The sequence below is a fragment of the Siphateles boraxobius genome, unplaced genomic scaffold (genome assembly GCF_051911475.1).
Source record: "Siphateles boraxobius isolate OS27281-9 unplaced genomic scaffold, OSU_SipBor_1 19, whole genome shotgun sequence".
NCBI classification, from domain to species: Eukaryota; Metazoa; Chordata; class Actinopteri; order Cypriniformes; family Leuciscidae; genus Siphateles; species Siphateles boraxobius.
The window spans coordinates 3,057,911-3,084,930 of NW_027508799.1; the positions used below are offsets into that span (position 1 = coordinate 3,057,911).

At 44.6% G+C, this 27,020-nt stretch overlaps 2 protein-coding genes and 3 non-coding genes across 5 annotated transcripts; 3 read left to right on the plus strand and 2 right to left on the minus strand.

Moving 5' to 3' along the window:
• Positions 1–7,304: 7,304 nt before the first annotated feature.
• Positions 7,305–7,378, plus strand: trnai-aau (transfer RNA isoleucine (anticodon AAU)). The gene has a single exon. It is a non-coding gene; the product is annotated as a tRNA-Ile (tRNA).
• An 834-nt stretch (positions 7,379–8,212) lies between these two features.
• On the minus strand, positions 8,213–13,717 carry LOC143741587 (uncharacterized). The gene is made up of 8 exons (XM_077233854.1): positions 13,644–13,717; positions 12,719–13,284; positions 12,258–12,585; positions 11,359–12,166; positions 11,047–11,246; positions 10,174–10,665; positions 9,578–10,083; positions 8,213–9,501 (listed from the first exon to the last, which is right to left on the minus strand). Exons 6-8 carry the CDS (start codon positions 10,561–10,563, stop codon positions 8,835–8,837), a joined length of 1,563 nt encoding a protein of 520 aa, XP_077089969.1. The 5' UTR covers positions 10,564–10,665; positions 11,047–11,246; positions 11,359–12,166; positions 12,258–12,585; positions 12,719–13,284; positions 13,644–13,717; the 3' UTR covers positions 8,213–8,834.
• Positions 13,718–13,815: 98 nt separating this feature from the next.
• On the minus strand, positions 13,816–14,870 carry LOC143742380 (uncharacterized). Its single transcript, XM_077235240.1, has 3 exons — positions 14,111–14,870; positions 13,968–14,030; positions 13,816–13,900 (listed from the first exon to the last, which is right to left on the minus strand). The coding sequence occupies exons 1-3, from the start codon at positions 14,868–14,870 to the stop codon at positions 13,833–13,835; spliced, it is 891 nt and encodes a 296-aa protein (XP_077091355.1). The 3' UTR covers positions 13,816–13,832.
• Positions 14,871–16,197: 1,327 nt separating this feature from the next.
• trnak-cuu (transfer RNA lysine (anticodon CUU)) lies at positions 16,198–16,270 on the plus strand. The gene has a single exon. It is a non-coding gene; the product is annotated as a tRNA-Lys (tRNA).
• Positions 16,271–16,391: 121 nt separating this feature from the next.
• Positions 16,392–16,465, plus strand: trnan-guu (transfer RNA asparagine (anticodon GUU)). Its single transcript has one exon. It is a non-coding gene; the product is annotated as a tRNA-Asn (tRNA).
• Positions 16,466–27,020: the final 10,555 nt, after the last annotated feature.

Genomic DNA, 27,020 nt, shown 5'->3' on the forward strand with positions numbered 1-27,020 from the left:
CCCGTTTTTCGTCGCCAGTCAGCAACATCAAACCGTCTCCTCATGGCGCCATCGGCGGAGGCGAACCAACTTCAAAATGTGGTGTCTGGAAGGGCCAAATCGAAGGAGGAGGTGCTGGCAGAGGCAAGTACTTTTGTCTGCACAAACGGTGGAGAACCCAGTGACCAGTTTTTAGTACTGGCTCACTGCAAACTTCAGTTTGGGAAGTACCAGGGTCAGAGATTTAGATGGCTCCTGGAAAACTCTCTGGGGTACGCAGTGTATTTGGTGCTCAGCCTTTCCAGTGAGAAAGCGCAGACAACCCCCCTGTCAGAAAATAAACAACTGTTCCTACAGTACACTTCTCATATTAGAGAGATGGCAGAAGAAGTAGAGAAGTATAAGAGGAAGCAGGAAATGCAAGCAGAAGCCCGGGCAACTGGAGACCAGGGCTGCTTGATGGTGGAGTTTGGTGACTTTCAGGGCCGGTCCATGAAGGATGTTTATGAAGACCAGAGCAATGAGGCCGAATCCCTCATCAGGTACTTGGTTAAGGCAGATGCCAGGCCCAACACTAACATGGCCATTTTCAAGGCGTATGTCCTGAAAAGACGGGCTTCTGATATGGGCACCAGTTTACATCAGCCTGCACGTCCACCTGCAGCCTCCAGTACCTCTGCACGTCCACCTGCAACCTCTAGTGCCTCTGCAAGTCCACCTACAGCCATCCAAACTGGTTTACAGCAGACCGCCACTGTGAAAGCACTGTTGGCGCGTGGCAAACATTTGTCACCTTCACAGCTGGCAAAAAAACTAATGTCACCAGTTAAACCCTGTGAGTAGGAGTGTAAATATAGAATTTTCCCTACAGCAGTTCTACATGTATTCATTTATCGTCATGGCAAACTTGTCCACTTGTTGTTTCCAGATCCATTACTGCAGTCCACTTTACCTCCTCCGGCAGCAGAACCCCCAGCCAAACATTTGGTCCGAAAGCAGCTTTTCGCTACTGGTAAGTAAGCAACATTTTACATATGTTTGTCTCCATGTATTGATCACAGTAATAGTTTTAACATTTGTGCTCCAGGCACTTCCATTCCCACTGCTGAAGATGATGATGAGGAGCTGGTATTTGCTGCATCACAATGTGAAGCACAGCTAAATACAGGTGTGGCAAATGACACAAATGCAAATATTATAAGAATGTTTTGTGGAAACCCACTGAGAATCATTATTTTTGAAAATAAATAAACATTTTTAAATATTTTTTGTTTACAATACAGAATTATGTGACATCATGCCTCAAGCGGGAGGCATTCTTTGAGTGCACTTCTTCCAAACCTTAAGGATGTCCAAAGGTGTCAGTGTATTTATTTGCGTTTCCGAACTTACCTGTTGCTAAACAATCACTGGATAACTTTTTCACACCGCTTGCTCTTCTCACTCACTCAACCTGAGCAGACAGGATGGTGGAGATTCATTGTTCTAATAATTAGAGGAACAGTTTTTCCTTATTGTGTCTGTGTGCATGCTTCATGTCTGTGGGCATCATACTTTTTTTTACTGAATTCATCACGACTCATTTTCCTTCTTTCATTCCATCTAATCCTCATTCTCAAAGAGCTATATTGATCCCATATTCCTTACATCAATAAAGTGTACACTGTGTTCTTTGCTTCTTGACACTAATACCATTTTCTTCACTGTTATTCCTAAATATAATCATAATTATTATTAATACTTGTTTAAAATTACTGCTTCGCCGGCTGTTTGTGGACTGCATTTATGGCATATTACTATCAAATAACAGTCATCCTTATATTGTTTATGTTACTGTTCACTCAGAGGCCTGTGCCGGTCCGTCTCCATCAGCGAAAACAGCACAGACACCAGCTCTTCCTCATCATCAGCCACCAGCTGAGCTTCCTAGTCACTGGAAAGATCATCTTCCACCTTTCCAGCATGAGTGGATCCGGAACACACTGTTTAAGGCCAACATGCGAACCGGAAAGCCAGAAATAGTGTCCCAGCTGAAGCTTTGGTGGTATCCTCCTCAGCCCCCTTTAATAAACACCCAGCCACCCGCCTCACCTGACCTCTTCTTCTGTCGGCCCATTTTCTTATGGATGCCGCTAAAGATGTGGTTGTTTCCTCTTGTCTGCGTTCGCCCAGACTGTGGTAAGCACAGACTTACAGCGGCAGGACTTTACCGTACCGTGCGCAAGGTCTTGGACATTGATGGGTGGTATGACCTTGCCACTGAGTATCTGGAGTGCAAACGCTGCAAAAAGAAGTATCCAGCTTGGAACGAGGACATCTTAGGACAGCTGGATATGGGCCACCGCAGTCAGTTTCCAGTTTTGCTGACATACAGGTAATTCATAATGACAATCATTCATTATTAGGCGCTTTTATTTGTGTTATTTTTTCCAACCAAAGCATTTGCATGATTATACTGTTGTTTCTTTAGATACTCATGTGACAACCGGGTGGTGAGGATGATGAGGGAGAGGACACTGGGCAACAGTGTGACTCAGCTCTACAAGAAGCTGATGGAACAACACAGTGAGGCATGGACACAGCGTGTGCTGCAGTACCTGACTGCCTGTGAACCATTCACAAGGTCCTCCCTTGTGCAGCCTCCTGTGTTTGCTGAGCCTCCCCTTTTACCTGCCCTTCCTAAACCTAAGTGGCTGTTAGCTGTGTACGCCAGGGATGTTCTGGGGCGACTGGACGAGGTCAAGGCCAAAATAACATCTGTATTTGGCTGTGTTCTCAAGATGGACTCCACAAAAAAGGTATCACAGCCCTGTTTATATCCAGAAATTGTCCAGATATGGATATGTGTGTGTGTACATAATGAACAGTTATGAGTTTTTATTTTGTTTTGTTTTTAAAAATCTTTTTTTTCTTCAATAGGTCACAAAAAAACTTGCCGGTGCTGCTTCAGGAACAGCTGCCTGGTGCACAAATGTTGGTAACGAACACGGCCAAGTCCTTGTCTCTGTCCTAACAGCCGCCGAGGGACATGCACTGGACCCCATGGCAGCTGGCCTAATGAAACGCTACCGAGAGGCAGGAGAGGCATCCCCAAAGGTGATGTACGTGGACAGAGATTGCTGCAGTCAGCACGGCCAGTCTCAGGTGAAGGCCATGTTTTCGGAGTGGGATGAGCTTGAAGTGCGCCTGGACATCTGGCATTTCATGCGGCGATTTGCTGCAGGTGTCACGACAGAGGCTCATCCGCTCTATGGGATCTTCGTGGCACGTCTATCCATGTCCATATTCCAGTGGGATTCAGAGGATGTGGCTGCTCTTCGCCGTGCAAAGGAGGGTGAGCTGGCAGCAAAGAAGACTGGCTACATCTCAGAAAAGGCGGTCAGTGCTCGCATTAACCGGAGGGAGTTGGCACTGCACTGCCGGAGGAGGACCAGGGGGGAGGAGGAGACCACCATATTGATTGGGTCACTGATTGATCAGTTTGACAGTGCGGACGGGAAGGATACTCTGGGAGTTCCACTTCTGAACCATGAACGGATCCAGCAGATATGGAAAGAACAGCGGAAGCATGTACAGTGTATCCAAGACCCAGAGCACTTTCCGCTCTACATAAAGAAGGGGACACTGAAGAAAGGCGGTGTGGAGCTGTGCTGCTACAGGTGTGCTCGAGGCTCTACCTCCTTGGAGTCATTCCACCTCCACCTGAACCGTTTTATTCCAGGTATTACATACATATGGATTAGTAATTTTTCTGTAAAAAAATATAAGCACTGTAACTGCTTCCATTACGTTAAATTAATGTCACATTTATAAATGTCACACTTTTACAGTTCTTTTCTGATGTCATAAAAGCATTGACAAAGCTGTCTTGCCTCACAAATCACTAATAACTCTGGTTATAATGACAATAATTTTTTTATGTAATTACATAACTCTATTACATGTAACCAGCTACTTCATAGCACCTCATGTGTAGTAAATATATTGTACATATGTGACATATAAAACCCTTTTTTTTTTTTTTTTACTTTTAGGAACCAGTGCCAGTGATGCGCATTTTCAAGCCTATCTCCTTGAGGGCTTGATGCGTTGGAATGATGACCGGATGGAAGATGCCATAAAAGGAGCGTCCTCCATCCGGTCATATGGCAGTGCCATGAGAGAGGCTGTGGACCAGCTTAGCCAGACAGCCTTTGGGAAGCCCTGGGATGAGCGCTATCGCCCTGGAGCATATACAGGCAAGACATTAATTAATTTGTTATTTTGTAATACTCTACTAAGTATCAATTTAGCCTTAAATGTACTAGACAAAATATTAAGACATTTTTTTCCCCCTTTTATTCTCGTAGGTGAATTGCTAGGAATAGAGTACCTTTACAGCCAGACTGGCAAAACACTGACTCCAGTGCTCCAGAACCCAGAGGATGAAGACAGGCTGGTGGAGGAAATTGATGACCAAGACCTGCAAGATGAGGGGTTTGAGGAAGAGATCACGGAGGACATCACAGTTCCAGTGCTGTACGAGAATGACCCCTGCCATGATCTCGCAAACAGCCCCTCATCTTTGCCTCAGCCTCAGTCCCCAGCATCACTGGCTGATGTATCAATGGCTGACGTGTCACTGGCTGAGCCATCCACATCAACTAGAGAAGGACACCAACTTGCCCCTGCCCCTTCAGTGTTGTCACAGCCATCTGACACTGGAAGCAGTTTCTCCGACGAGGCTCAGGTAAAACATTTTAAGGGCTTTATTTAATTTCAATCTCGTTTTATTCCACATATATTAACATTAATCTGAATTTACTAGGGAGCAGTCATTGGGCCCGATGGCATTGCTGGGTGGGACAAGGTCCAGGATATGGCTGGTTACCTGGTTGGTCTTCGTGAGGCTCCTTACCTCACTGACCTGCAGGTGACAGAGGCCATTCAGCTGTGGACAGCTCTCCATGACATAGACAAACAGCGGGTCAACTATCAGCCTCGACATCAGCCTCAGCTGACACATGGACGCTTTAAGGCACCAAAGCGGTCCGGAGTCACACCGGGTGTGGAGAGTGTAAAACGGTGTCTGATTGGACATCCCGGGGGACCAGCACAGTGGCCCAGCACCAGCCGCTTGGTTGAGGCCATTTGTACAAAGCTGTGTGCTTTACACAAGTCGCCGACCAAGAAGGCTGGAGTTTGCCGCCCCAGGTGGTCTAAAATCCTCTCGGATTACCACCACATCCGAGAGCTGGTGCTTAACAATCGCAGGCTGATGGATGAAACAATGATCCAGCTGTTTGAGCTAAACCAGAAGACACTCATTCAGTGGTAAGCAAGGCACATTATTTTCTTCAAATTAACTGAATACTTTTTTAAACATATATATAATACATGTAATTTATTTTCAGGTTTCAACGGCAGCAGAAAAAACAGGAAATGAGTGTCCTCGCTCAGGGACTGACTCCACCTGACCCAATTGCTGTGGCTGATACGCAGCTTCCTCCACCGAGGGAAAAATTGGATGAAGCGGCATCGACCTCACGCCCAAAACATACATTTACCCTTCCGCCAAATCGAGAAGGACAGGCTCCTCTTCTGCGACCAGGTCGACGGCCTGCTGCTGCCACCACCATGGTGTGCCCCATTGCACCTGCCCCCACAGCATCAGGAGTTGTGCAGCCCATTTCAGCACCTGTGTCATTGTCACTAGTCCTTAACCCAAACATGACCGTGTCAATGGTGATTCCACCTTCTGGTGCTTCAACATCCGGTGCAGGCCCAGCTCCACCTGCTCCTGTGTCTGCTGCTCCTGTTTCCCGTTACACCCAGAGGAACAGGCGCCGGCGGGCCCAGGAGACGGAAAGCGGAGTCCATAAGAGGAAGTATGTGCGAGGGGTAACCTTTAACATGTGCAGCAAATGTGGGCAGCCCAAAACCAAAGAGTTTGGCCATAGCCGATATGGTAATGCCACATTTTGCTTGCGTGCCTCAAATGGAAAATCTTTAGATGACTGGTTGGCAGAACAGCGCCAGCAAAATACAAGCCAAACTCCACCTCCTCAATAAACAATTTGCTTTTTTCCTGTATATATTTTGTATATATTACTGTACATGGTTCCACCCAGTCTTTCATATTGTCCTATATATATATATATATATATATATATATATATATATATATATATATATATGTATATATGTGTGTTTGTGTCTGTGTACTCATTTCATTATTTGTGTGTATTCATTTTAATATTTGTTTTTTTACATTTAAAGTGTCATTTAAATATTTGTGTATTCATTTTAATAAAACATTTTAAGTGTCATTTAAATATTTGTGTGTATTCATTTTAATAAAACATTTAAAGTGTCTTAAAGTAATCTAATAAATCATATCAATCAAATCATATCCCTCACAAAAAACACACATATTTGAAGAAACATTTTTATTCATTTTATTCAATCATAAACAACATGTAATATGCAATTTTTTTTAAATAATATACACAAAAAAAAAACATTTAATAAAACATTTGAAGTGTCTTAAAACAAATCTGATAAATCATGTCAATCAAATCATATCCCTCCATTTTTATTCATTTTATTAAATAATCAACAACATGTAATGTGCAATATTTAAAAATAATAATAATACACACAAAAAAATATAAATCAATATAATGATGTCATAGATAAATGAAGACGCAGGCGCAGTTGATCACACGCAGAGCACGGGTTCAAATCCAGCCCGCGGAGGGTGACTTGTTTCAAATGTGACTAAAACTCCTTCATAACGCACAGGAATATAGCCCTAATAATGTTGCAGGGGAAATTTGTGGGCAAATTCTCATTTTTCGCGTCTTTTTGGCTTGTGTGCGGGGGCGCAAAGATTGGGCCCCTTCTTTTGCGCAGCAAGCGCTCTACCATTTGAGCTAATTCCCCTTGATGATGGAGAGAAGGTGTCCATCGCTCTCAAAGACAAAGACGAGGCGCGATCCCTAGCACGTGTGCAGGTGCTGCAGCTTGATTTCCAATGACCACAAAAAAAGAGGCCGCATTTCCTCTGTGCTGGCAACTTTGCACTGACTACCTTTTAATTGTAGATTTAATAAAAAAATTGCGCTTTAAGCCATGCAAGCTGAAATGTTTGCAGCCCGGCAGCAGCAGGGAGGACGTATGTTTCGGCTCGTTGGTCTAGGGGTATGATTCTCGCTTAGGGTGCGAGAGGTCCCGCGTTCAAATCACGGACAAGCCCGTTACTAGCCTTTTCTTTTAATCTCTTCAGCCTGATTAGGGCAACCAGGATATTTCTGAGAAATTGGGGATAAAATATGCCAGAGAGAGGCCGGTTAGCTCAGTTGGTTAGAGCGTGGTGCTAATAATGCCAAGGTCGCGGGTTTGATCCCCGTACGGGTCACTCTTTTTCTCTCTGGGACCTTCGCTCTACTCTTCTCGAAAATGACGGGCGGTCTCCCAGACATCGCTGCTGGCTAAACTGCACAAGTACTTGGCCGAAATAGCTCTGTTGGGAGAGAGTTAGATTGAAGATTTAAAGGTCCCTGGTTCAATCCCGGGTTTCGGCAGAAGAACCACGTCCGCATCTTTTAGTCTACCTGATTCCACCTAGCCTCATCACTATCTGCCTCTCAGACAGCCAGCTAGAAGGGTGTTTGGGAAATTTTATTTCTGAGAAATTGGGGATAAAATGTTTGGGGATAAAACGTGCTAGGGATCGCGCCTCGTCTTTGTCTTTGAGAGCGATGGACAACTTCTCGCCATCATCGAGGGGAATTAGCTCAAATGGTAGAGCGCTCGCTGTGCAAAAGAAGGGGTCCAATCTTTGCGCCCCGCACACAAGCGAAAAGGACGCAGAAAACGTGAAAAAAAGCACAAATTTGCCCTGCAACAATATTCGGGCTATATTCCTGTACGTTATGGAAGAGTTTTAGTTACATGTGAAACAAGTCACACTCCATGGGCTGGGCTCGAACCCGTGTTCTGCGCGACTAGTGTGTGATCAACTGCGCATGCGCCTTCACTTGGTTATAAATGTGACATATCATTACATTGATTGATATTAATTGTGTATATTATTTTTAAAAAAGCATATTACATGTTTATGGTTTAATAAAACTAATACAAATGTTTATTCAAATATGTGTTTTTTGTGTGTGGGATTGATTGATGTGAGTTATCTGATTTATTTTAGGACACTTCAAATGTTTTATACACACAAATGCACACAAATATCGAAATGTAGTTTTTTTTATTAAAATGAATACACACAAATATTGAAATAAGTACACACACACATAAAAAAAAAACAATATTTATTCATTTAGCTGACGCCTTTATCCAAAGCGACTTACAGTTGCTATGTATGTCTGAGGTCGCACGCCTCTGGAGCAACTAGGGGTTAAGTGTCTTGCTCAGGGACACATTGGTGTCTCGCAGTGGACCCGAACCCGGGTCTCTCACACCAAAGGCATGTGTCTTATCCACTGCGCCATCACCATCACCACCCCGTAAGTATATGGACATACACACAATATATGTGTTATATACAATGTATACTCTATGAAAGAGTGGGTGGGCCCATGTACAGTTTGCACATTCCAGTCCCAAGGCAATTAAAAGCAGCACAATGAATAAGAGTGTAAACAGTATATATTTACTAAAACTACAAGACATTAATGAACAACAATAAACAACTAACAATGTAGAAATAGAATAGAACATTCTGTAATATAAATTAAACAAACAAGACATTACAGAAAGATTGAGAGAAAAAAAAGAACATAACTGTATTTACACATAGATATTTATTTACAGGTATTTACAAACAATCTTTTTTCTGTGTTGGAAGATTTTTATTATGGAGGTGGCTGTCCAGGTTTTTTCTGCTGGCGCTGTTCTACCAGCCACTCCTCTAAAGATTTGCCACCAGAGACACTGGGGCAAAACGTGGCACTGCCGAAGCGGCTGTGGCCGAACTCCTTGGTTTTGGAATTGCCACACTTAGAGCATTTGTTATATGCCACTTCACTGACATATTTCCTTTTGTGGGCTCCACTGGCCTCCTCTTCTGCCCTACGTCGTCTGTTCCTCTGAGTGAAGCGGGACACAGACACCGGGGCAGTGGGAGCAGGAGCCTCTCGCACGTCAGGAAACACTGGAGTTGGAGCCAGGAGAGGAGCAGCTGAAGCGCCACCTGCACCAGCTGCCAGCAGCGTGGGCGCAGTGTTCAATAAAATGAACTGGGGTAGTGGCACAGGAACTGGGGGAGGAGTAGGAGCTGCTGGGGTAATTGGCCTCACAATTGCAGAACTGGCAGGTCGTCTGCCCGGCCGTAGCTTAGGAGCCTGTCCCGCTTTGTTAGGAGGAAGGACAAACTCGTGCCGGGCCCCTGATGTGGAGGGAGCCTCATCCAGCTCTTCCCGGGGAGCAGGAAGCTGTGAGCTGGCCACAGCGATGCAGTCTTCTGCAGCAAGGCCCTGGGTAAGGACAGTCACTTCCTGGGTGTTCTCCCTTCGATTAAACCTGCAATCAAAAAATGTATTCATAATAAATAACTGCTATCCCTTTCTTTCAAATGTCAATGTAAAACCATGCTTACCACTGAGTGAAAGTCCTCTGATTCAGCATAAACAGCTGAAGTGACTTGGCCTCCATCAGAGTTTGGCAGGTCAGCACCAGGTCTCGGATGTGGTGGTAATCCGTGAGCACCTTAGTCCAACGAGGAAGACGGACTCCATCCTTCTTAGTTGGGGACTTGTGAAGTGCACACAGTTTGATACACATGGCCTCAACTAAGCGACTGGTGCTGGGCCACTGAGCTGGCCCCCCAGGATGACCAATCAGGCACCTCTTCACACTGTCCACACCCGGTGTCACTCCTGTGTTTTTCTGAGCCTTGAAGCGTCCGTCGGTCAGTTTGGGCTGGTGTCTGGGCTGATAGTGGATCTTCCTCTTGTCCCCATCAGGAAGAGCAGTCCACAGACGGATGACCTCTGTGACCTGCTGCTCGTCCAGGTAGAGTGCCTGACGGAGGGACACCAGGTACTCAGCCAGATCCTGCACCTTATCCCAGCCTGCAACGCCATCGGGTCCAAGAACAGGAGCCTGCAGGAAAGTATTACAATAACAATACACAGCATGTTAAATGTCAGAGTGTAAAAGCAAATAGAAACTAATAATGAGAAGCTTACTTACAGGAGCCTGGTCTGCAACACTGGACCCAGTTGATGTTGCAGGAGCAGAGGCAGCACTTGGCTGGACAGAAGGCTGTGGAGGAGACTGCAGAGGAGGCTGGGCAGGGCGCAGAGGAGGAGACTGCAGAGGAGGCTGGGCAGGGCACCGAGGAGGAGACTGCAGAGGAGGCTGGGCAGGGTTGCAGAGTAGGAGACTGCAGAGGAGGCTGGGCAGGGCGCTGCTGTCCTGTGGGTGGCTGTAGTGAGGATGGTCCTGGTGCAGAGGGACAGGGGTTGAAGGCTTTGGGGCCGCTGCTGTGGACTGGGACAGGCTCAATGGGGTCATAGAGGACTGGCACTGTGAGGTCCTCAGGTTCCTCCTCAACAAAGCCTTCGTCCTGCACCACCTCATCAGTCATCTGCTCCACCAGCCGATCCTCCTCTTCTGGGTTATCCATAACAGTCAGGGATTTCCCAGACTGACTGTACAGATACTCAATACCCAGCAGCTCCCCTGCAAAAGAACACACATACAAAGCACATTCACATTATTATAGCTGTAGTGGCTATTTGTCCATAAAGAACTGAAACAAAAAAAACAATCAAACTTTTCAAAGTTTGATCGTTTGTAGGCTTGACGCAGTTTAACAGATCAAAAAATTTAAATACTAAACAAATAAATACTAAACTGCAAAATAAAGCAAATTCACTTTAGCAAAACAAAGCAAAGAAATAAGGCTATAAAGGGTCAAATTAAGCCTAAATTAAACAAAGTACAAATAACTCCAACAATAGTTGAATTATTTGAAATACAATATAAAAAATGTACACTTAAACACTCATACACCTGTATAATGTATAATCTTTTGTTTGAGATAACATGAATAATTCTCACCTGTGTAAGCCCCTGGAGGCTGGTAGCGATCATCCAGGGACATCTTCAGCTCTTTGCGGCTGAGCCGGTCCATTGCCTCCCTCTCAACGCTACTGTAGGTCCTCAGGTCAGTCTTTCCCCTCACTGCTTCATCCATCCGGTCCTGGTTCCAGCGCATCAGGCCTTCCAGGAGATAGGCCTGGAAATGCGCATCACTGGCACTGGTCCATACAGGTCAAATAAAGTCAAATATTATTTATCTATGTATTCAGTATGGCAGAATAGGTTATAAAAGTTTAAAGTTTTTTGCAGGTTATAAAAGTTATAACCTACCTGGGATGAAGCGATTTAAATGGAGGTGGAAAGACTCCAAGGAGGTGGAGCCACGAGCACAGCGATAGCAGCTGAGAACCACACCACCCTTCTTCAGTGTGTCTGTCTTCTGGTACAGAGGGAAGCCCTCTGGGTCCTGAATACAGGCAATGTGCCTCTGCTGGTCTATCCAGACCTGTTGGATTCACTCGTTGTCCAGCAGTGGTACACCCAGAGTATCCCTCCCCTTCTCACTGTCCATCTCATCAATGAGCGCCTTGATCCTCCAGGTGGTCTCCTCCACTCCTCTGGTCCGCTTGCGACAGTGCAGTGCCAACTCCTTCCTGGTGATCAGCTTATCCAGAGCCTTCTCTGAGACTGGACCAACTCCTCTGGCCTGTATCTCCCTCTGTTTGGCCAACCGTAGAGCAGCGACATCATCTGGATCCAGCTCAAAGATGCACCTGGAAAGCCGAGCTATTAATGTGCCGTAGAGCTGATGAGCCTCCGTGATGACGCCTGCTGCAAAGCGCCGCAGGAAGTGCCAAATGTCTAGGCGCACTTGGAGCTCATCCCACTCTATGAACATGGCTCTGACCTGCGACTGTCTGTGCGCGTGTGGGCTGCAGCAATCTCTGTCCACATACATGACGGCGGGTGGTGCCACTCCAACCTCCCTGTACCTCTTCATGAGACCCACCGCCATAAGCCACAATCCATGCCCCTCTGCCGCTGTGAGGACTGACACCAACACCTGGCCGTGCTCATTGCCTACATTAGTGCACCAACCAGCAGTGTTGACAGCAGCGCCGGAGAGTTTTTTGGTGACCTATGTAAAAAAAAAAAACAGTAGAATAAACAAATGTCAGAAAAATTTAAGATAATAACAATTATTATTACTCAAACTTGACTTTTTATACCTTTTTGGTGGAGTCCATCTTGAGGACAGAGGCAAAGACTGAGGTTATTTTGGCCTTGACCTCAGGTAGCCGCGAGCGGGCGTCCCTGGCATACACAGACAACAGCCACTTGGGTTTGGGGATGGGTGGGAGGGGCGGGGGCGCAGAAAAGAGTGGAGGCTCAACGATGGAGGAGTCTGTGAAGGTCTCACAGACATTGAGGTACTCCAGCGTCCGCTGTGACCACGCTGAGGTGTGTTGCTCCTGCAGCTTTTTGTGAAGCTGTGTGACACTGTTGCCCCGGGTCCTCTCCCGCATCATTATGACTACACGGTAGTCACACGAGTACCTACAGACAGTCAAATAATTCTGTTCAGTGCCACATCTTATTATTTCAATGTTAATATCAGTAAATCAACGTATTTGATTTTATACAGTACAACAAATTACAGTGCATTGATCTAAATATGAATGTGTTCTACCTGTATTTCAGAATGGCGGGGAATTTTCTGCGGTGTCCCATGTCGAGCTGTCCCAGGATGTCTTCAGACCAGGCTGGATACTTCTTCTTGCACCCTTTGCACTCCAGATACTCTGTGGCCATGTCATACCACCCGTCTATGTCCAGGACCTTGCGCACAGTGCGACAAAGGCCAGCAGCTGTCAGCTTGTGGTTATTGCAGGCTCTTACATATTGCAGGCTATTACATCTTCAGCTGCATCGAGAGGAACAGAGGGCGGCAGAAGAAGATATCAGGAGAAGTAGGGGGCTGGTTGAAGACGGTCGGGGGCTGGGGAGGATACCACCAGAAGTTGGGATGTGGCGTCAGCTCCGGCTTCCCTGTTTTTATGTTGGCCCTGAACAGAGTCTTCCTGATCCAGTCCTGCTGGAAAGATGGGAGTTGCTCTTTCCAGTGGACAGGAAGCTCTGCAGGCGACTGGGACACCTGGCCAGGGGTCCACAATGCTGGAGGAGCAGGATAAGGGGCAGGAGCAGGGGCAGTAGCACGAGCCGGGGCAGGAGCAGGGCCTCTCGAGCCTGCAGTGGCTGGAGCGTAAAAAAACACAACAAAATTATCTTATTGTTTTAGACTTTCACTGCATGACTTTCTCAGCTCTGCTGGACAGCTACTGCGATTACAAGGTTTACTGCAAAGCATGTATGATTAGTAGAGAGACAACATAATGATGAAAAGATGAAGCAGTGAAAATCCTCCTGTTTTTCATCCAAGCACCATTAGAAGAAATACAAGAAGAAAAAACGGTGGGATCAGCCAAGTGTGAAGCGAAGCAGACCAAACACTACAACAGCCACTTATTCCAAGGGGAGTGGGGGAAGTGTGAGATGACAAGAATGAGCTTTAGTCAGTGATTACGATAAAAAATGAAATAAAACCTTTTACATACACCTTTAAATTCTCTTTTTTCCTTTGAGGATGTTCACTCAAAGAGTGAATGTAGATTGACACCTGAGAAGTGCCATTCCTCTGTGTTGTGAAATAAAATAATGTGTCATTTAAAAAATACTGTTTTGTTTTATTTGTAATTGTTTGTAAAATATTGTTTAAGATTTACATACCTTGAGGAAGTTGTTCCTCAGCTTGCGAGGCTACAGTTGCCATCCAGGTCATCTTCCTCCTCAAAAAAATCCGTAGCAGCAGAGTCTGTAAAATAACATAAAACACTAAGCACATGTCACCAACACATTTGTATGCGTTAAGTGATACTCACCACATGTAAAGAGCTGTCTCCGGGCTGCGGACTCAGACGCAGGAGGTACACGTGGTCCTGCAGCTGTTGAACACGTATTTTCGTTAGACATATATACTGCATAATATATACTGTAATGATTTTAAAGCTTGCAAATCACTTACAGGGTTTGGCTGGAGACAAAATCTTTTGTGCCAGCTGTGAAGCAGATAAATGCTTCCCCCGCGCCAACAGGGCCTTCACATTGGTCGCCAGTAGTGGCCTGTTCTTAGTGGCAGTAGGTGGAGGAGGAACAGACACAGTGGCAGTGGGCACAGCAGCAGTGAGGACAGATGCAGTGGGCACAGTGGTGGTGGGCACGTGGGCTGGAGCCTGCCTCTTCAGCACGTATGCTTTGAAAAGGGCCATATTGGTGTAAGGCCTGGCCTTTGCCTTCTTCAGGTAGGTGATGAGAGCCTGGGCCTCCTTGCTTGGGTCCTCATACACCTCCTTCATTGACCTACCCTTAAAATCCCCAAACTCCACCATCAGACATCCAGAGTCTCCTGTCCTCTGGGCCTCCTGCAGCATGGCCTGTTTTTTCTGATACACCTCCACAGCCTCGCCTACCTCCCTGATCTGCGAGGTGTATCTGAGGAACAGGTGTTTGTTGGCCGACAGCGGGTTGTCCCTCTCCTCCTCCCCCAAAATGGTGCTGACCAGATAGCAGGCATACCCCAGTGAGTTCTCCAGCAGCCACAGGAACCTCTGACCCTGGTGTTTCCCAAACTGGATCTTGCAGTGAGCCAGAACCAGGAACTGGTCTCCAGGATTCCCTCCATTCTGCCTCACAAAGGCAGTGGCCTCAGCCAGGACCTCCTCCTTACACCTGGCCCTCCCTGCCAACACAATCTCCCTCCTATTGGCCTCCTCAGTTGGCCCCATAAGGAGTAAAACCGGGTATGCATACATAATCTGAAAGGACACAGGCAGAAACAGAACGTTACATAGCTGTCATATTCCAACTTAAAGTATTTTACTACAGCATTTGTTTTTTATGTAATTAATTATTATAATATTATAATAATTAATGAATATTATTATTATTATTATGAGCATAAGCATTATTGTTTTTTATACAACTGTGAATCACTTTGAATTGCCTTGTGTACAAATTGTAAATAGTGTGATGAACTTATTAATAAGAAAATAAATAACACTTCTTGGTACAATCTTGCTGGTATCATGCCATGCTTAAATCGTTTTGTTTTGTTTAGCTTTTGTGGCAGAGATTACTAAGAAACACCAAATATAACATAAAGGCGTTTATGACAATTCATAATAATATGATCATCAAACAGATCTAAAACTTAAAATGGTATATCAAATCGTTTTCGTATATCTTTTATAACATAGTTGAGAATCATTTGTTGAAACAAAAAAACACTTGTTTTTGCCTATTCATGTCTTTTTAAATATGTATAACATAGCATTTAAAAAGATAACATAACTATGTATACTGGTGTATAACATAGTATAGTATATCATATATGAATTAAACTTTTTTTTTAAAGTTTTTAGTAAAAATCTTCTTGTGCTCAAAATAATGTAATGAATGACACAAAAAAATACTAAATTAACAACAACAAAAAAATGGTTTAAGGAGGATATAGCTTAATTAGCGGTCGGCTAATTATCTTGACAGTAGTGACATGTTGTTTACTGTATATCATGGTAAAGTTGCAGGTTCACAATGAACAGAAGAAAACGTGTGCTATTACACGCTAGCTAGCTTTATTGGCATGTTTAATTGTCTAAAAACAAACACTGTTTATGAATAAATAATGATCGATTGTACAGTGGTGAAGAATAGACTTACCTGTTGCAAAGATTGCAAAGATGACGATAATAATAGCGGTCGCCGATTGGTCAAAAGTAAGCCACAGGAGCAGAGCCAGGAGAGAAACGCGATTGGTCAAAAGTAAGCCACAGGAGAGAAAGGCGATTGGTCAAAAGTAAGCCACAGGAGAGAAACACGATTGGTCAAAAGTAAGCCACAGGAGAGAACGCGATTGGTCAAAAGTAAGCCACAGCAGAGAAACACGATTGGCTCACGTGGGCTTACTTTGGGCTTACTTTGGCTCCAACTTTAACCCTGACTTTACCCGCAAGAGACTATGCCAAGCCTGTGCGAAATGTGAGGCTCCCTTTCACGGGTGCAATTTAGGCACGGAAAAAGACCGCAACCAGCCCGAAGCAGTTCACCGCAGTTGCCCGGCTAGCTCAGTCGGTAGAGCATGAGACTCTTAATCTCAGGGTCGTGGGTTCGAGCCCCACGTTGTGCGCATCTATTAGCCCTTCCCAACGGGGTCTCGGTTTCAAGCGTGGAAAGCGAGTCCGCCATTGTCGGAAAATTCCAGGTCTGCTTTTTTTTTAAAAGCTAACCCATGGACAGGCTAGCCGTAGGTCTCTGTGGCGCAATCGGTCAGCGTGTTCGGCTGTTAACCGAAAGGTTGGTGGTTCAAGCCCACCCAGGGACGAATGGTGTTTATTGTTGACGTCCTGCGATGCAACAACCAACACAGCTGCAGAATTTAGCACACGTGTGTCCACTAACACATCCGTGTCATTTCGGACGCATGACAAGACCTTTCTTGGCCCCTTTTAGCGTTTACAGCTTGGTCAGTTGCTTTGTGTTCAAAGAAGACAGCGGGTGTTGTGAAAGTTTACATCAGCTTATGTTTGCTGTGGCGCGTGGATGGAATACTCATGTTTTGTTCCGGGTGGTGGAGGCCTATGTTCCAGAGAGGTCCTGCTCAAAACTCCTTTTAAAACACCATCGAGCATCCGTAATAACTTCCAACATCGATCGAACTTGGATTTTGTTCTCATAAGGAGGGCACCGGTAACTTGTAACCTATCAGGCTCTCAGGCATCAAGTCAATCGATTCGGCATAGGCCTATATGTACTAGCGTTTTTGCTTCCGGTTGGAGGTTGTGTCCCTCCAACTCTTTGTTGTATGACTCACTTTTGTCTTTGGATATTTGGAGAAGTTTGCCTTCGGTAACTGCTCTCTCACTCGACAGACCGAAACGGGGGGACGAATGGTGTTTTTCGTTGACGTCCTGCCATGCAACCACCAACACAGCTGCAGAATTTAGCACACGTGTGTCCACTAACACATCCGTGTCATTTCGGATGCATGACACGACGTTTCCTTGCCCCTTTTAGCGTTTACAGCTTGGTCAGTTGCTTTGTGTTCAAAGAAGACAGCGGGTGTTGTGAAAGTTTACATCAGCTTATGTTAGCTGTGGCGCCTGGATGGAATGCTCATGTTTTGTTCCGGGTGGTGGAGGCCTGTGTTACAGAGAGGTCCTGCTCAAAACTCTTTTTAAAACACCATCGAGCATCCGTAATAAATTACGACATCGATCGAACGTGGATTTTGTTCTCATAAGGAGGGCACCGGTAACTTGTAACCTATCAGGCTCTCAGGCATGAGGTCAATCGATTCGGCATAGGCCTATATGTACTAGCGTTTTTGCTTCCTTTTGGAGGTTGTGTCCCTCCAACTCTTTGTTGTATGACTCACTTTTGCCTTTGGATATTTTGAGAAGTTTGTCTTCGGTAACTGCTCTCTCACTCGAAAGACCGAAACGGAACTTTAACTCCGGGTTGTGCATATTATTGGCCTGCTCTACTGGGTCAATTTGTATCCCCCAACAACAGATATGGCTCAAACAAACAAAGTACAATCTAAGCCTACCTCTAGGCTTAACCCTGACTTTACCCGCAAGTGTCATGATTCTGCCATCAGGTCTGTGAATTCTAGTATTTTGGCAGGATCATGACAGACCCATGTTCTGTGTGCAAGCACATGGCCTTGTGTTTTGGTCATGTGCTTGTGTTGTCTCGTTACCCCACCCCCTTGTTATCCTGATTCTGTCATTAGTGTTTCACCCGTGTCACCTGTTATGTTTGATTAGTCTTCCTATTTAATCCCCTTGTGTTTGCTGTCTTGTGTCGGTTCATTGTTATACGTTGATCGTGAGTACCCTGTGTACATCTAGTCATTATTAGCATCTCTTGAAGTCTTGTTTGTTTTCTTGTTTTTGTCATTAAACCGTGTCTTATTTTATACTGTCTGCGTTTGGGTTTATCTCCATGTCTCACCGTGACAGAATGAACCGACCCATTCTGAACCCAGCGGACAGTATGTCATCCCCACTAAAACAACAATCAGCTGACCAGGAACTATGGTGGCAGTCAGCTATCAACGACAGCAAGTTGGGCAAGCTTCCTTTCCCTCCCCAGGGAGAGAGGTCCCTGAGAGGATATGCTTAGGCCGTGGAGGCAAAGAGAAATTTTTTACCGGAGAGCCTGGTTAACCGTTACCTCATCGCGGGTCTCAAAGTTCCTCCACCTCTGGCGGAACGGGAGAGGCTGGCCCACCGCCCATTCCGGGACATGGTGGACTGCTTGGTTCGTCGGAAGTCACAGGGTCCCATGGTCTCGTCACCTCCTGCCTGTCTGCCGGTGATCCCGGAGGATCTGAGGTTAGGCTTCGTGAGGCTTGGAGAACAGACTCGTCCCAGTTCGACTCCCGAGGCATCATCCGCTCCGCGAATCAGGAGGAAGAAGAGGAGGAGACCTGCGTCTGCCCAGCCAGAGCCAGTTCACGCCCCGTCTGTCCAGCTAGAGACTGTTCACGCCCCGTCTGTCCAGCTAGAGACTGTTCACGCCCCGTCTGTCCAGCTAGAGACTGTTCACGCCCCGTCTGTCCAGCTAGAGACTGTTCACGTCCCGTCTGTCCAGCTAGAGACTGTTCACGCCCCGTCTGTCCAGCTAGAGACTGTTCACGCCCCGTCTGTCCAGCTAGAGACTGTTCACGCCCCGTCTGTCCATCTAGAGACTGTTCACGCCCCGTCTGCCTTCCTGAGCTGGGACTATCTGGAGCGTCTGGCTCGGATCTTAGAGAGGCCGGTGTTCGGTGTTTCGGAGCTGAACCCAGTGCCTGTTCCAGAGCCCGCTACGGCAAGCGCTGTTCCAGAGCCCGCTACGGCAAGCGCTGTTCCAGAGCCCGCTACGGCAAGCGCTGTTCCAGAGCCCGCTACGGCAAGCGCTGTTCCAGAGCCCGCTACGGCAAGCGCTGTTCCAGAGCCCGCTACGGCAAGCGCTGTTCCAGAGCCCGCTACGGCAAGCGCTGTTCCAGAGCCCGCTACGGCAAGCGCTGTTCCAGAGCCCGCTACGGCAAGCGCTGTTCCAGAGCCCGCTACGGCAAGCGCTGTTCCAGAGCCCGCTACGGCAAGCGCTGTTCCAGAGCCCGCTACGGCAAGCGCTGTTCCAGAGTCGGTCGCCGTGAGCGCGGCACCCAGTCCTGTCCCATCACCAACCATGTTCCCCGTCAGAAGTCCCCGGACTGTCTCCTCGTGTGTCCCTGTCTCTACTGCCCCCGGACTCCCGTTTGTTTCCCCCGTCATGGTTCAACCTAGGACTGTTTCTCCGTCTACTCACACCACTCCACCCAAGTCCGTTCGGGTCTCCCGTCCTAAGCCCACACCCTGTAGTTCCAAGATCACCGTCCCGCCCACCCACCCTGGATTCTCGCTCAAAGACTCTGTTGTCCCTCCGCCTCCCCTTCCTTGTTTATTTTTTCTGATGTTTCACCCCAACCCGGTCATTGTTCACGCTTGTATGCCCCTGTTATTATTTGTCATGTTTTGTTGGATCTGGTCTATGTCTCTGTCAGTCTTGTCCCGCGTTTAATGTCTCCTTGGGGAGCGTCTGGTAGCCGCTCTTTAAGGAGGGGGTACTGTCATGATTCTGCCATCAGGTCTGTGAATTCTAGTATTTTGGCAGGATCATGACAGACCCATGTTCTGTGTGCAAGCACATGGCCTTGTGTTTTGGTCATGTGCTTGTGTTGTCTCGTTACCCCACCCCCTTGTTATCCTGATTCTGTCATTAGTGTTTCACCCGTGTCACCTGTTATGTTTGATTAGTCTTCCTATTTAATCCCCTTGTGTTTGCTGTCTTGTGTCGGTTCATTGTTATACGTTGATCGTGAGTACCCTGTGTACATCTAGTCATTATTAGCATCTCTTGAAGTCTTGTTTGTTTTCTTGTTCATTTGTTTCCCAGTTTAGTCTAGTCAGTCTGGTATTCTGTGTTCCATCTGTTTTGCCCCCTCGTGGGTTTTGTTTTCCTGTTTTTGTCATTAAACCGTGTCTTATTTTATACTGTCTGCGTTTGGGTTTATCTCCATGTCTCACCGTGACAGCAAGAGGCTATGCCAAGCCTGTGCGAAATGTGAGGCTCCCTTTCACGGGTGCAATTTAGGCACGGATAAAGACCGCGACCAGCCCGAAGCAGTTCACCGCAGTTGCCCAGCTAGCGGTGCCGGGAGAACGAGAGACTGTCAATTGCCATCCAATCACGTATCACTATTGGCATCTTTCCATCTTTGTTCACAGCCAATCAATAAAGCCTGATCCCATCATCTCCGTTTCACAGCTTCCAATTACTATGATCCATTTCCAACTTTTTTTTTTTATACGTATGCATCAATCACGTATCAGTATGTGTAGCTTTACCTCACAGTTTACAGCAAATCAATAAAGTCCATTTCCGAAATCTCCGTCTCCTTGCTTTTATTGACAACCAATCACTATCCTTCATTCCCAAAAACCCTCCATCTACCTGACGGGGCATCGCCAGAGGTTAAGTGGTTTCCAGCGGTTTTGAAAAAACAGTTGAAACTTTACAGGTGTCAAAGTACTGGGTTTACTTTGGATTTCACGTTACTACATCGAGGTTAGAAACCGACAATGTTGTTATTTTTAGTTAAGTGACTTGCACTAGTTAGCTAGCGTATTACGTGTACTAACGTTACAAGAACGTCTTATTTATGTAGCAGAGGTCAAGTGTAGCGGCCCGTTTCATTATTTTTAATGAATGTTTACAGTTTTACATGTTTATATCAATATAATTACTATCGTGCATAATGTATGTTATTACATTGTTATGCTTACATTAAGTTGGCTAAAAATAGCTAGCCTATCATATAGATTACCTCGTACCGCTATATGGCTGAATTATGCATAACGTTAACGTTAATTAGCCTACAGTTTTGGGCGCCAGTTTTTACCAGAGGTAAAATAATTTGTGTCTGTTCATTTCAGCTTTAATTCAATACATAGGCTAAAGTAGTTATACGATTCGGCTTATGTCAAAATGATTTATGACCCTATGATTGACAGGTGGGCGGGGCTAACCTTTGACCTTCCGGAGGATGTTCCGGAGGTCCTTTGATGTAGGGATTAACCTTTGACCTTCCGGAGGGGTTGTTCCGGAGGTCGCTTAATGTAGGGATTAACCTTTGACCTATCGATCGATCAAGTTGACAGTACATTCCGGAGGATGTTCCGGAGGTCCTTTAATGTAGGGATTAACCTTTGACCTATCAATCGATCAAGTTGACAGTTGTCTTTGCCCTATTGACTTTTGTATGATATATGAAGTTGCCAGTTGTCTTTGCCAGTTGTCTTTGCCCCATTGATTTTGACCTATTGACCCCGGGGGAAATCCCCTCCGTGTCGGGGTGAGAAAATAATTTTTCTAATGTTGCATATAGATTAGAATAGAATTACAAAAGTAAAATCATCTTACCGTTTCACTATGGTGAAGAATTGGATTAAAGTTGACAGTCTCCGCACTGTGTGTGTGCGTCTGTGAGTGTGTGCGTGTCATCCGATATCCTGGCATTCCTGAGCACGCTATATAAATGGGGATAGTGAGAAAATATCTTCCAGTAACTAAAGTTGAACACATTCTGTTCTTTAAAAAGTATATAAATGAAATGGTTAATACAATATCTTTTCAAAACAAAAATAAATATCTTACTAAAAATCTACTGAAGCAGTCATTTCAGATTAAATAAGTTTAAAGTTTTTAAACACTCTGTGTTTTGACACACTGTGATTCAGAGTGGAGGAGGAGTGTGTGTGTGTGTGTGTGTGTGTGTGTGTGTCTGTGTCTGTGTCTGTGTGTGTGTGTGTGTGTGTGTGTGTGTGTGTGTGTGTGTGTGTGTGTGTGTGTGTGTGTGTGTGTGTGTGTGTGTGTGTTCATGACACCCTCCCTCCCCTCAGTCTCTCAAACACCAGCGCATGACAGCAATGGTCTCCGCGCTAAGTGTGTGCGTCTGTCTGTGAGTGAGACACCACCCTATTCCTGCACCCCCTGCTGGGGGGTGAAAGTGAGAAAATATCTCCCAGTAACTAAAGTTGAACAACATTGTTCATTTAAAAGTATATGAATGAAATGCTTGCATCATTCATTGTAAATAAATAACATTCCAATTATAGCAGTCCAAAAATAAAAATCATCTTCCATTTAGACTGTTGAAGAAGCTATACAGTATGAACGGATGATCAGAAATAAAATCATAACGTATTTCATGCAGTTTACGAACCGATGACAAAAATAAAAATCAGCTTACCGTTTCAGAGTACTGAAGAATTGGATTAAAGTTGACACTCAAAGCGCTAAGTGTGTGTGTGTGTGTGTGTGTGTGTGTGTGTGCTTGCAACACTGGGAGATGTATCCATGGTCCGTCTTTAGCACCTGTTGTTTTCACGATTCATACTAATTTATGGTCGCGAGCATATCCTGAAAAACAACAACTGTATAGAAAGGACTCAAAGGAGCCTGTACCGCTGTACGTGCCACTTCACCCTACCGATACGCTTTCCAATTAAAAAAAATCGTATCTCAAGAGAGGAGTGTCTCTTTTGTGACAGTTTTAACCTTCTATCCGTGAAATACGGCGACAAATGTTGGATAGATCTCTGAGAACGACCTCTCTGTGAACTCGCCTGTACCATTCATAGAACACGCGCGCCATCTAGCGGACACACATAGTTATATCTTTCCCATACATTTTCACTGCATCTCAGAATGTATATTATATATAGATGACGGCTCGAACCCTGGCAAACCATATCTTGTCCAAACTTCAAGACTGCACAGCTCAACTCATCAACATGCAAAACAGTGAGTATTTTCTCTTTGTAATTCTTTTATGCTATGGTGTTTTAAAGATTGTTTTTTCACATAGGGTGTGAAACAATAGATGTGAATTTTTAAATATGTAAAATTATATTAATAAAGTATGATTTTTAAAAATATCTGGGTACAGATATTAAGTATCATAAACTATGATTTTAAAAATATCAGTCTGCATATGTACATTTTAAAAAATCACATCAGTCTTTATTTCCATGCTTATGGGGTTATGCTACGGTGATTTAAATATTGTTTTCACATGGTGAAAAACAGTAGATATGATTTTTTAAATAAGTAAGATTATATTCATAAAAGTTTGAAATTTAAAAATATGGAACATTGGTGTTTTTTGTTTTGTTTTTTAAATCACACCAGTCTGCATACCCATGCTTATGGGGTTATGCTACGGTGATTTAAATATTGTTTTCACATAGGGTGAAAAACAGTAGATATGATTTTTAATAATATGCAACATCACATTCATTTATCATAAAGTTTGATTTTTAAAATATGGACCATTGGTGATTTTAAACCAAATCAGTCTGCATATCCATGCTTATGTGTATTAATATGGATTATCATCGGATGTACTGCTTATGTGAAACTTTTTATATGAAAAAGCTTTTATTATGAAAATCATGGATCAGCCGTCGGCTTACCGCAACATACTTCACTCTTCTACGAATGGTATTTGTGTGTTATAATGCAGCGCTATCTTTTAATGTGAAAAAGACGGTGATATATACAGCGTTATAATTTAGTAAACCGATCTTTCGGATAGCTAACCATGCGGCATGGTGATAGAACATGTGTGTTGGTTAGCATCTCGTGCTACGCTGCTAACGGGTCTCACACATTGTTATGGGCGCTATATCATTTTGCTTTTGTCTGTATATGTTTCAGAAAAACATTGCTGATGCTTCTGACGGTATACTGGTATATATTTTACCATATAATCATCGTTTTAAACACTTTCTGAAGCGTCACATTCAGGTATGGAATGGATATGGTTGGCCATGAGTTCAAACAACATCCAGTCACAGACAAATAGCGCCCCACAGTCCCGGAGTTCAAACAACATCCAGTTCACAGACAAATAGCACCCCCACCAGTCCCGGAGTTCAAACAACATCCAGTTCACAGGCAAATAGCGCCCCCACCAGTCCCGGAGTTCAAACAACATCCAGTTCACAGGCAAATAGCGCCCCCACCAGTCCCGGAGTTCAAACAACATCCAGTTCACAGGCAAATAGCGCCCCCACCAGTCCCGGAGTTCAAACAACATCCAGTTCACAGGCAAATAGCGCCCCCCTACTGCCCTGAAATGATATACAATGCACTCCTTACTGTGATAGGTCATCCTATGGTTGGAGATGATTTTGTTTAGAGCAATTTGTTTTAATCTAGCTATTTAAATGCTGATGTGATGTATTTAAATTTTCCAAGTTGTATGATTCATAAATTATAGGTGTGTGTGTGTGTGTGTGTGTGTGTGTGTGTGTGTGTGTGTGTGTGTGTGTGTGCGTGTGTGTGTGTGTGTGTGTGTGTGTGTGTGTGTGTGTGTGTGTGTGCGTGCGCGTCATCAACCATATAAAACGGCCCCACCAGGCGGCTTCAAATCATAATATGTTTTTCCCCCTCAGATTCAAACGTCGAGCGGAACGCCTTTGATGCCATTAATTCATGTGAGAACTTATTTTCTATTCTTTATAAATTAAATGTACCAATTTTTATGCATCTTTATTTATTAATTTTAATTTATTTCAAGTTTTACTTATTTTTAATTCGTAGTGGCTACGCATGGGTTTGATGGAGACAGCACTGCCAATGGTAAGAACAAGATCCACCTTCAACGTAATGTTTTACGTTTAAGGAAATCTAACGTTTTATTTATTTATTTATTTATTTTATAGATTTCATCCAATTCGTCACACAGCCTGGATTCCCGGTGGTCGACCTTACTGAAGACGAGAATGAACAAGACACCATCGTCGTAACAGATAGGCGAGACATAGTCGGAGATCAAATAGTTCCTACCCCCACAGCTTTAGACCAACCAAAGAAAAAGACTAGAAAAACGAATTATTCTGTACCCCCATTTAGTCCTGAGCTATTTAATGGTGAGGCTATCTACATGTATTAACATTTAAACTCAAATTTGTCATACCATTATGATTGATTGTTATATTTCCATACACCAGGTTCGGATAGAATCCATGATGATGATGATGACGATGTGACTGACTGGGGTGTGGCTCAACTCCACGCTTGGGATCAGAGCTCTTGGACGAGCGAGCGTGGCGAAGCGTCGAACGCCGGTCAGACGCCATTTCATTTTCACCAATCGTCGGAAGAGATCGATGTTGAAGAAGTAGCACTGACCCCTCAACCAGTCGATGAACCATCCAACTATAAGCCTCTGATTCGCCAGCTCATTAATTCAATAGATGCATTTCGCAGTGAGTTTCGTGAGGCGAATGCGGATATAAACAGGAAAATTGATGCAAATTCTGCAAGGCAGGAAGAAAACCGTAGCAGAATAGATGCCTTACGTAACGAGCTACGATCCTTTCAGCCAGAGATACATAGCAGATTCGATGTTCAGGATCGTTTTTTTCAGAATGTGAGCGATGAAATATTTCACCGCATCCATATTATCCGATTAATCATGGATGAGGATTCTGATATAAACGAGCATATGTCAACGCAACACCATAGTGAAATGCTGCTCAGGCTTCGTCTTCTCCATACCCTCATAGATGAGATGTCTGCTACAATTAATAGTTTACTCACGATCCATTTTGTACCGCGTTAGATCATGTATTGATTGTTATATACACTCTTTGATTTTATACTCTTTGTATACTCTTTGATTTATATTCCTTTTATATACTCTTATTATATTACATGTATACACTATGCTATTTTATCTATGCTATTTTATCTATGCTCTATGATTTTGTAATATCTCACGTTTTATACTCTGTGATTGTTTTATACTCTGTGATGTTAGTCTGAATTTCAAAAATGGATGGATCAAAATACTTCTTTACAGACGCTCGTCAATCAGACCAATCTGACACAGAACTGTCTCCGGATGAGCTTGAAACGATAAGTATGCTTCCAGATTCTTTAGAACAGTATCTTAATGTAGAATCGTCACACCAATCTGCTGATTTGGATCTTTTTGAATTAGCCGTAAATCCAAATATGAATCTCTATGACCCACCCATACAACACGGTGCAGGGTTAAATACCGCCGAACCACCCCCAGATCCTGACGACGATAGTGTAGAACATCCTACCGACAATGATAATACTTTCCGCGAAGGTGATCCTCCTACACATGAGCGATTAAGTCCCCTCGACATTGATGCGTTGATTCGCCGGGGTGGGTTCGTTAACGGATATCACGTTTTACCACGACCTCGTTTCAATAGCGTATCGTTGAGAAGGAGCATGAATCTGAGAGTCATCAACTCTGCAGATCTGGCCGATTATCATCGTTACTTACACGACACACTGAGCGGGATTGTTACTTTTGCTAGAGATTTTGGTGGGGACGTACCCGTGATCAATTTGACCGTGTCAGCCTCCAGTCTCCAAATACCCATCAACGCTGTTTTAACCGATGGAAATAATTATGACCCCAATTTGCTTTACGACCAAATTGAAAAAGTTTTACAGAGCAACGATCAGTTATTATCGGACCAGGCCGTTGAGATAGAAGCTACAGTTGTTATGAACAGGCAAGGAGGTGGGGGTCAACGACGTAAACTTATGGATCTAGCCATTGCTGAGGTGATCAAGAGAAAAAAAAACAGTTTATTTTGCCCCACAAATATTTCGAATAATTTGTGTTTCTCCATTTGTCTCGCCCGTTTTCTTAACCCACAACACCCCGAGACCGAGTTAGAAAAACTGGCTACCACCATCCAAAACAGTGCAGGCTTCTCAATCCAAGATCCAATCGCTTTTAGCGACATAGCCTCATTTGAACGAGCTCTAGGCATTAAAATTGTTGTATTTCA